The 11730-nt window shown below is 36.2% G+C and overlaps 1 protein-coding gene across 1 annotated transcript in view; it reads left to right on the plus strand.

Annotated features, from left to right (window-relative positions):
- The window catches only part of LOC137242795 (bilin-binding protein-like), a 54377-nt gene extending 43013 nt beyond the window's left edge, over positions 1 to 11364 (plus strand). The window contains exons 4-6 of the mRNA XM_067770047.1: positions 2551 to 2630; positions 2695 to 2781; positions 11047 to 11364. Coding sequence (XP_067626148.1) covers positions 2551 to 2630; positions 2695 to 2781; positions 11047 to 11222 — 343 coding nt within the window. The 3' untranslated portion in view covers positions 11223 to 11364. The remainder of the gene's footprint in view (positions 1 to 2550; positions 2631 to 2694; positions 2782 to 11046) is intronic.
- The last annotated feature ends 366 nt before the right edge of the window (positions 11365 to 11730 follow it).

Genomic DNA, 11730 nt, shown 5'->3' on the forward strand with positions numbered 1-11730 from the left:
CCGATTATAGCAAAGCTGAAGTTGTTGCTCAACATCATTTTGCACAACCATATAAATTTTGCGGGGAAACCAAATGCAGACCAGACCAGTGTTGCCATATCTTTTAGAGAAATTGACAAAAATAAAAAGCTAAAAAAGGCCAAATAAAAATTTATAAGCGTTATACCATATTTAGAGCTTTATTAGATATTTAGGCATTTGAAAAGAGTTAACGTTAAGTCTAGCATGTTTTATCATATAAAATTAAATCTCGAAAGGCAGAAGATTTCAGTTAAATCTTCAATCATTTGTTCAATTATTACTATATTTCTGGTATGGCAACCTGAAAATCATGTTATGTAATTTTTTGATAGAAAAATATTTAAGGTAGGAGCAGTTTTCAAAGTCATGGATGACAGCTGTTTTTTTAAGATTTTCAAGTTTAGATTTTTATTGCCAAACGTGAGTAAAATAAAATATGTATCAAAGTATGATATTCAGATATGTTTTTGCTTTGTTAAACATGTGAAAATGTATGTATTTCATTCGAAAACTTGAATTGTTGCTGAAAAACTTCGAAAAAGTTGAATCTGTATATGTGGCCCACATTATAGTTATTTCAATATGAATAAAACGTTAAATAAAATTATAGTGGAGACAGTGCAGGTTAAAATATGAGATTTAATAATCTTCTCAGTTAAAGCTCTAGGTGGATATATGCCATAAACCAGGAAAAAAAGCTAAATCTTGCTTGAAAAAAGCTAAAATGGCAATACTAGACATAAAGTTTTCAAGCAGTCGAAGGCGGTTTTAAAATTGAAGAAGAGGTAATGTGTGTCAATTCTTTTTTCGCGACTTTTTTCCAAGATTTGGCGTATGTAAACTGGCCAAAGTACACTTCGGTTCCAAACGTCAGACATACATTATAGTCCGATCATACATATTTCGCCAATCCGATGGTATGTCGCACAAAGCCTTAAACATGCGCCTTTTATCAACTCCTCATCGCCGTGTTTCAAAATATACGAAGGAAAGCCATCAGCGCCCGCGGTCTTGTTGTTTTTAAACGGGTTTATTTAGGTTGACTTGACAGTATGCAGGGCTGCACGGCCGTTGTGAATGAATTTTGTAATTAAAATTTAAGTAACTTCCCGATAAGCTACAAACTTGGAATATAGTTCAGAACCCGATGACAATGCAACAATATGAAAAAAAACTCCGATATATGGCGCATGGATCGAAATATTTAAAAAAAATCGTATTTGCGGTCCAATTTGGCTCATATTTAAAACACATATTACATACATGAATAGAAAGCGACGTATGAAAACAAAATCGCCGCAAGGAGCGAGACATTCAAAAAAATCGTATTTGTGGTCCAATTTGGCTCATATTTGGAACACATATTACATACATGAACAGAAAGCGACCTATGATGTTCGATTTGGCTCATATTTGGAACAAATATTACATACAGTCCGGTAGAAGTGACATCAAAATATTTTGAAGTTGGAGGAGGGACAAGCCTACGTGTCGCAGAGTCGAGTAAAGTCTTTGGAAGGATTATGTATTGAGGACTTAGATTGTAACAAATTGTCAGGAAAGATTCCTTGTAATAATGAGTCACTAAATGAACTAAAAAGAATGAGAAATAATAGGCAATTAAATAAAGACTAAAAACTTGAAAATAAAATAATAAAAAAAAAAATTTTAAGTTAAACGGTTTTATTGAAAACAATACTTACATGAAGTAATAATAATGCTAAAAGCTAGAAAATAATTAGGTAGGTTCTAGGTGCTATTCATCCCACTCCTAATCAATCTAGGGCGTTGATCAGACAATTAAATAAAAGCATTGGACGCGTCAAATTTCTATTGATAATCATATATAAGACCAATTGACCTTTAAACAGGTTATGCTACGCCTCACATTTTTAGAAATTTTACGCGCCCAACGCTTTTATTTAATTGTCTGATCAACGCCCTAGATTAATGAGGAGTGTGATGACTTGTATCTAGGACCTATCTAATTATTTTCTACCTTTTCGTATTATTATTACTTCATGTAAGTATTGTTTTCAATAAACCCGTTTAACTTAATTTTTTTTTTTAATTATTTTATTTAATCTTGTTATTGATATCCTTTTTCGACATAGTAGGGTAGAGGAACATAAATTCCATAAATTCATCAATTGCGGGCACAAAGTCATCATCTTAATTGGGCGATAGGTACATCGCTGTCTCCATTTGGGAGGTCAGAGAAGTGTTCCCTACAAAATCTAAGTATTCTCTGAACATCGGTTAAAAGGTCATCGATTCCATTCTGACAGTATTTTTCCCCGGACTAAGAACCTTTCGTCTGTTGTCGAATTTTTTTGCCAAAATTTGCAGGCGTCATTCCTGATGACTAACAGCACATGCCTCAGACTCATGCCTTTCTGTCTATGCTTTTTTTCTCCTGCAAAGGCGTCTCGCTTTCTCTCTCAGCTCGCAGTAGCCTTCATATACTCTTTTTGTTGTTTACTTTGAAAATATACACAGCAGTTTAACATATTTTTTCACATTTATTAGCGACGTTATACACGTAACCACTGGAACAGTTACATTCGGTCAGGATGGACAAGTTCAAATACAATATTCTGGAAGAGATCGTATGTTATTATAACCATATATTTCTAAGAAATTTAAACTATAACTTTTATTTATACTTTGCAGCTTTTATTTTCAAAGTTCTAAGTGTTGATTACAGCAAGTATCTTATCACCTATTTCTGCCAAAATTTACCATCGCGTCGATACAACGGTTAGTAATTTTTGTTTTGAGTAAGCATTTCAATTTGTGTCTATGTGCGAACGCCGCCAGACCATTTCACTTCATATTCACTATCTGTGTGTTTTAAAGTTTACGCAAGAAATTGTGTAAACTTTGAAATTCTGATTCTGTAAAGCAAAACTGTGAACAAGAAAACTCACCGATAAAAACTCGACAGCCAGTCTACAATATTGTAACGTTCAAAACTCCTACGCACTGTTGCAGAATAACTTCGTTTCCTTTCAAGGCGTTTGATAAACATTTTCTCACTGATATATGACTTTTACATTCAGCGCTTATTCAGCCAAACAAAGAATCGCATGGTAATTTAAAGTGTAAATTTTGTGTGCAAATGAGTTTTAAATAAGTGTACATTTCTCAGTTTTTCACAGTTAGGGAATTCACCCCCAGGTCCCTATTATGGATGTTCGTCACCGAATGCGAAATGTCTGCAAGATCATTTGACTGATATAACTATAAATACAAGCGGTTTTCTTATTGGTGGAAAATCAGTACCAGTGAAAAACTTTTCGAATCTTAAGTTTTTTGGACAATGTCTTATTTTACTAAAAGTTATTTCTGCCGACTTATTCTCATTCTCTATGCCATAAAGGCAGTAAAGAAGATATAGGAGCACACACTTGTACGACTCTCTCACATAGAGGACATGTATTTTAAAATGTATCCCAATGTCTAGTTGATCTGGCCGATCCGTGAGGACGTCAAATAGGATGAATGAGTCCATAGTGACGAGCAATGTATGGAATAAAAAATTTTGTTTACTTATTTTTGTTTAAATTTTATTTAAGAAATCTATCATAATTTTTATACTCAGTTGAGCAGAGCTCACAGAGTATATTAAGTTTGATTGGATAACGGTTGGTTGTACATATATAAAGGAATCGAGATAGATATAGACTTCCATATATCAAAATAATCAGGATCGAAAAAAAATTTGATTGAGCCATGTCCGTCCGTCCGTCCGTCCGTCCGTCCGTCCGTCCGTCCGTCCGTCCGTCCGTTAACACGATAACTTGAGTAAATTTTGAGCTATCTTGATGAAATTTGGTATGTAGATTCCTGGGCACTCATCTCAGATCGCTATTTAAAATGAACGATATCGGACTATAACCACGCCCACTTTTTCGATATCGAAAATTTCGAAAAACCGAAAAAATGCGATAATTCATTGCCAAAGGCAACTAAAGCGATGAAACTTGGCAGATGGGTTGACGTTATGACGCAGAATAGAAAATTAGTAAGATTTTGGACAACGGGCGTGGCACCGCCCACTTTTACAAGAAGGTAATTTAAAAGTTTTGCAAGCTGTAATTTGGCAGTCGTTGAAGATATCATGATGAAATTTGGCAGGAACGCTGCTACTATTACTATATATGTGCTAAATAAAAATTAGCAAAATTGGATGAAGAACACGCCCACTTTTTAAAAAAAAAATTTTTTTAATTCAAATTTTAACAAAAAATTTAATATCTTTACTGTATATAAGTAAATTAAGTCAAAATTCAACTCCTGTAATGATATGATGCAACAAAATACAAAAATAAAAGAAAATTTCAAAATGGGCGTGGCTCCGCCCATTTTCATTTAGTTTGTCTAGAATACTTTTAATGCCATAAGTCGAACAAAAATTTACCAATCCTTCTCAAATTTGGTAGGTACATAGATTCTATGACGGTACTTGTTCTCTGTGAAAATGGCCGAAATCGGTGGAAGCCACGCCCAGTTTTTATACACAGTCCACCGTCTGTCCTTCCGCTCGGCTGTTAACACAATAACTTGAGCAAAAACCGATATATATTTACTAAACTTAGCCCACCTACTTATCTGAACTCACTTTATCTCGGTATAAAAAATAGCCGAAATCCGACCATAACCACGCCCACTTTATCGATATCGAAAATTACGAAAAATGAAAAAAATGCCATAATTCTATACCAAATACGAAAAAAGGGATGAAACATGGTAACTGGATTGGTTTATTGACGCAAAATATAACTTTGGAAAAAACTTTGTAAAATGGGTGTGACACCTACCATATTAAGTAGAAGAAAATGAAAAAGTTCTACAAGGCAAAATCAACAGCCCTTGGAATCTTGGCAGGAATACTGTTAGTGGTATTGCATATATAAATAAATTAGCAGTACCCGACAGATGATTTTCTGGATCACCTGGTCCACATTTTGGTCGATATCGCGAGAACACCTTCACATATACATCTAAGGGCCACTCGCTTTTAAAACCCTCATTAATACCTTTAATTTGATATCCATATCGTACAAACACATTCTAGAGTCACCCCTGGCCCACCCTAATGGCGATATCTCGAAAAGGCGTCCACCTATAGACCTAATGCCCACTCCCTCTTAAAATGCTCAGTAACACCTTTCGTTTGATACCCATATCGTACAAACATTCTAGAGTCACCTCTGGCCCACCCTAATGGCGATATCTCGAAAAGGCGTCCACCTATAGACCGAATGTCCACTCCCTCTTAAAATGCTCAGTAACACCTTTCGTTTGATACCCATATCGTACAAACATTCTAGAGTCACCCCTGGCCCACCCTATTGGCGATGTCTCGAAAAGGCCACCTATAGACCTAATGCCCACTCCCTCTTAAAATGCTCAGTAACACCTTTCGTTTGATACCCATATCGTACAAACATTCTAGAGTCACCCTTGGTCCACCTTTATGGCGATATCTCGAAAAGGCATCCACATATAGAACTAAGGATTACTCCCTTTTAAAATACTCATTAGCACCTTTCATTTGATACCCATATCGTACAAACACATTCTAGAGTCACCCCTGGCCCACCCTAATGGCGATATCTCGAAAAGGCGTCCACCTATAGACCTAATGCCCACTCCCTCTTAAAATGCTCAGTAACACCTTTCGTTTGATACCCATATCGCACAAACATTATAGAGTCACCCCTGGCCCACACTAATGGCGATATCTCGAAAAGACGTCCACCTATAGACCTAATGCCCACTCCCTCTTAAAATGCTCAGTAACACCTTTCGTTTGATACCCATATCGTACAAACACATTCTAGAGTCACCCCTGGCCCACCCTAATGACGACATTTCGAAAAGGCGTCCACCTATAGACCTATTGCCCACTCCCTCTTAAAATGCTCAGTAACACTTTTCGTTTTATACCCATATCGTACAAACATTCTAGAGTCACCCCTGGCCCACCCTAATGGCAATATCTCGAAAAGGCGTCCACCTATAGACCTAATGCCCACTCCCTCTTAAAATGCTCAGTAACACCTTTCATTTGATTCCCATATCGTACAAACACATTCTAGAGACACCCCTGGTCCACCTTTATGGCGATATCTCGAAACGGCGGCCACCTATGGACTAAGGATCACTCCTTTTCAAAATACTCATTAACAGCTTTCCTTTGATACCCATATCGTACAAACATATTCTAGAGTCACCCCTGGTCCACCTTTATGGCGATTTCTCGAAAAGGCGTTCACCTATACAACTAAAGCCCATTCCCTTTTAAAATACTCATTACCACCTTTCATTTGATACCCATATCCTACAAACACATTCTAGAGTCACCCCTGGTCCACCTTAATGGCGATATCTCGAAAGGGCGTCCACCGATAGACCTAAGGCCCACTCCCTCTTAAAATGCTCAGTAACACCTTTCATTTGATACCCATATCGTACAAACAAATTCTAGAGTCAGCCCTGGTCCACCTTTATGGCGATATTCCTAAATGGCGTCCATCCATAGAACTATGGCCTACTCTCTCTTAAAATACTCTTTAATACCTTCCATTTGATACACATGTCATACAACCACATTCCAAGGTTACCCTAGGTTCATTTTCCTACATGGTGATTTTCCTTATTTTGTCTCCATAGCTCTCAACTGAGTATGTAATGTTCGGTTACACCCGAACTTAGCCTTCCTTACGTGTTTTTGTCATGGGTTTGAGAACTCTAATTGAAAAGTCCAAATTAACGTTTTCCTTGTTTTTTTTTAATTTTGCAATTTTTTTCACTGAATTCTTTTACTAAATATTTTACTAATTATTTTTATTTTTATAAGCTTTTTTCTAAATTATTTCTTTTTTTTAATACATTTTTTTTACCAATAATTTATTCTAATAGTTCTAAATGAAAAAGTTTTTTTTTCGAATTCTTCTTTATTAAACTAAGTTTATTTGAATCAAGTTTTTATCAAAATCATTTCTAATTTTCTTTTTATTAACTAATTTAGTAAGTTTTAAAAATTTGTTTACTACTTTACCAATTGTCTCATAAATTCTTTTTTACGTTAATAACGTTTATATTAATAATTTAATAATTTATTTGCTAATTTTCTTACATATTCTTTAATTTGATTTGATTGATAAACAATTTTTTTTTATATTGTTATTTAAATTTAATTTTTTATATACATTTTTTTTGCTATTTCTTTTAATAATTTAATTTAATTCATTTGTTTAACAATTTTTCTTTACAACATATTTTTATTAATTTTTTCCTAAAAATATGTCTATTTATTATACTCAGTTGAGCAGAGCTCACAGAGTATATTAAGTTTGATTGGATAACGGTTGGTTGTACATATATAAAGGAATCGAGATAGATATAGACTTCCATATATCAAAATAATCAGGATCGAAAAAAAATTTGATTGAGCCATGTCCGTCCGTCCGTCCGTCCGTCCGTCCGTCCGTCCGTTAACACGATAACTTGAGTAAATTTTGAGCTATCTTGATGAAATTTGGTATGTAGATTCCTGGGCACTCATCTCAGATCGCTATTTAAAATGAACGATATCGGACTATAACCACGCCCACTTTTTCGATATCGAAAATTTCGAAAAACCGAAAAAATGCGATAATTCATTGCCAAAGGCAACTAAAGCGATGAAACTTGGCAGATGGGTTGACGTTATGACGCAGAATAGAAAATTAGTAAGATTTTGGACAACGGGCGTGGCACCGCCCACTTTTACAAGAAGGTAATTTAAAAGTTTTGCAAGCTGTAATTTGGCAGTCGTTGAAGATATCATGATGAAATTTGGCAGGAACGCTGCTACTATTACTATATATGTGCTAAATAAAAATTAGCAAAATTGGATGAAGAACACGCCCACTTTTTAAAAAAAAAATTTTTTTAATTCAAATTTTAACAAAAAATTTAATATCTTTACTGTATATAAGTAAATTAAGTCAAAATTCAACTCCTGTAATGATATGATGCAACAAAATACAAAAATAAAAGAAAATTTCAAAATGGGCGTGGCTCCGCCCATTTTCATTTAGTTTGTCTAGAATACTTTTAATGCCATAAGTCGAACAAAAATTTACCAATCCTTCTCAAATTTGGTAGGTACATAGATTCTATGACGGTACTTGTTCTCTGTGAAAATGGCCGAAATCGGTGGAAGCCACGCCCAGTTTTTATACACAGTCCACCGTCTGTCCTTCCGCTCGGCTGTTAACACAATAACTTGAGCAAAAACCGATATATATTTACTAAACTTAGCCCACCTACTTATCTGAACTCACTTTATCTCGGTATAAAAAATAGCCGAAATCCGACCATAACCACGCCCACTTTATCGATATCGAAAATTACGAAAAATGAAAAAAATGCCATAATTCTATACCAAATACGAAAAAAGGGATGAAACATGGTAACTGGATTGGTTTATTGACGCAAAATATAACTTTGGAAAAAACTTTGTAAAATGGGTGTGACACCTACCATATTAAGTAGAAGAAAATGAAAAAGTTCTACAAGGCAAAATCAACAGCCCTTGGAATCTTGGCAGGAATACTGTTAGTGGTATTGCATATATAAATAAATTAGCAGTACCCGACAGATGATTTTCTGGATCACCTGGTCCACATTTTGGTCGATATCGCGAGAACACCTTCACATATACATCTAAGGGCCACTCGCTTTTAAAACCCTCATTAATACCTTTAATTTGATATCCATATCGTACAAACACATTCTAGAGTCACCCCTGGCCCACCCTAATGGCGATATCTCGAAAAGGCGTCCACCTATAGACCTAATGCCCACTCCCTCTTAAAATGCTCAGTAACACCTTTCGTTTGATACCCATATCGTACAAACATTCTAGAGTCACCTCTGGCCCACCCTAATGGCGATATCTCGAAAAGGCGTCCACCTATAGACCGAATGTCCACTCCCTCTTAAAATGCTCAGTAACACCTTTCGTTTGATACCCATATCGTACAAACATTCTAGAGTCACCCCTGGCCCACCCTATTGGCGATGTCTCGAAAAGGCCACCTATAGACCTAATGCCCACTCCCTCTTAAAATGCTCAGTAACACCTTTCGTTTGATACCCATATCGTACAAACATTCTAGAGTCACCCTTGGTCCACCTTTATGGCGATATCTCGAAAAGGCATCCACATATAGAACTAAGGATTACTCCCTTTTAAAATACTCATTAGCACCTTTCATTTGATACCCATATCGTACAAACACATTCTAGAGTCACCCCTGGCCCACCCTAATGGCGATATCTCGAAAAGGCGTCCACCTATAGACCTAATGCCCACTCCCTCTTAAAATGCTCAGTAACACCTTTCGTTTGATACCCATATCGCACAAACATTATAGAGTCACCCCTGGCCCACACTAATGGCGATATCTCGAAAAGACGTCCACCTATAGACCTAATGCCCACTCCCTCTTAAAATGCTCAGTAACACCTTTCGTTTGATACCCATATCGTACAAACACATTCTAGAGTCACCCCTGGCCCACCCTAATGACGACATTTCGAAAAGGCGTCCACCTATAGACCTATTGCCCACTCCCTCTTAAAATGCTCAGTAACACTTTTCGTTTTATACCCATATCGTACAAACATTCTAGAGTCACCCCTGGCCCACCCTAATGGCAATATCTCGAAAAGGCGTCCACCTATAGACCTAATGCCCACTCCCTCTTAAAATGCTCAGTAACACCTTTCATTTGATTCCCATATCGTACAAACACATTCTAGAGACACCCCTGGTCCACCTTTATGGCGATATCTCGAAACGGCGGCCACCTATGGACTAAGGATCACTCCTTTTCAAAATACTCATTAACAGCTTTCCTTTGATACCCATATCGTACAAACATATTCTAGAGTCACCCCTGGTCCACCTTTATGGCGATTTCTCGAAAAGGCGTTCACCTATACAACTAAAGCCCATTCCCTTTTAAAATACTCATTACCACCTTTCATTTGATACCCATATCCTACAAACACATTCTAGAGTCACCCCTGGTCCACCTTAATGGCGATATCTCGAAAGGGCGTCCACCGATAGACCTAAGGCCCACTCCCTCTTAAAATGCTCAGTAACACCTTTCATTTGATACCCATATCGTACAAACAAATTCTAGAGTCAGCCCTGGTCCACCTTTATGGCGATATTCCTAAATGGCGTCCATCCATAGAACTATGGCCTACTCTCTCTTAAAATACTCTTTAATACCTTCCATTTGATACACATGTCATACAACCACATTCCAAGGTTACCCTAGGTTCATTTTCCTACATGGTGATTTTCCTTATTTTGTCTCCATAGCTCTCAACTGAGTATGTAATGTTCGGTTACACCCGAACTTAGCCTTCCTTACTTGTTTTTGTCATGGGTTTGAGAACTCTAATTGAAAAGTCCAAATTAACGTTTTCCTTGTTCTCAAAACTGCAACGTTAGATGTAGAAAGAATCTCAAACAACCAATGGCAGGCAAATTTTTAAAAATTTACCATTAAGCGAAATGCATGTGTTTTGTTGGGCTTCGCGTATTTGTATTTGCAATATGTTTTAGCTATTTTTTCTACAAACACTTGCCGATATCACTGGAAGATGAGAGATCACTGCATCCGATGATGAAGAGATCATTAATGCAGCTGTTTTGTTGATTTTTATACACGGTGGAAAGTAGGAAAAAACAATAACACTGAACATCGTAATAATTACGTTAACAAACCAAATTCCAAAAGGGATTTGGGTAAATCATTCCCACACTTATCTTCAACATAGTCCCTGAACCAAAAGTCTATTAATGGCTTAGAGTTCAACAATCTATTTGTACCTTTAATAAAATTAGAATACTGCAGGAAAAATGGACGAACGTAATCACAATTTTACATGCCATTTAAAAATCAATACAAACATATTTACAACATTATTTTCTCTTCCAAAATTTAGAATACGTTTGGATTCATACACGAGAACGTGTGCTAACCCAGGACGTTGAAACTGCTTACACGCTTGCTATTAATGCCATAGGACTTTCCAGATCGGACCTCCAATGTACCAGTCACGTGAACTGCCAAGGTTATTTAGTGCCCACAGTGCAGAATTATACACAGAGGAAGTGTTAAGTGTTAAATATTTTTTTATTAAAATCTATTTTACGTTTGCATTTACTTGTTGTATATTATCATTGGTAACTGACAGACATTTTAATATAATACGGAAAATTTGTCTCATTCATGTAATTGAATCTGAATAATGAATATAGAATTGTTTTATTACAAGTTAATATTTTTGCAATAGGTTATGGGCTCCGCCCATTTTAATTTAATTTGTCTAGAATACTTCTAATGCCATACGTCGAACAAAAATTTACCAATCCTTGTGACATTTGGTAGAGGCATAGATTCTATGACGATAACTGTTTTCTGTGAAAATAGGCAAAATCGGTTGAAGCCGCGCCCAGTTTTTTTACACAGTCTTCCGTCTGTCCTTCCGCATGGCCGTTAACACGATAACTTGAGCAAAAATCGATATATCTTTACTAAACTCAGCTCACGTACTTATCTGAACTCACTTTATCTTGGTATAGGTTAGGTTAGGTTGTGTGGTATCTTCCCTGATAGGGGAAGCTCA

The sequence above is a fragment of the Eurosta solidaginis genome, chromosome 2 (assembly GCF_040869045.1).
Source record: "Eurosta solidaginis isolate ZX-2024a chromosome 2, ASM4086904v1, whole genome shotgun sequence".
In the NCBI taxonomy this organism is placed as follows: Eukaryota; Metazoa; Arthropoda; class Insecta; order Diptera; family Tephritidae; genus Eurosta; species Eurosta solidaginis.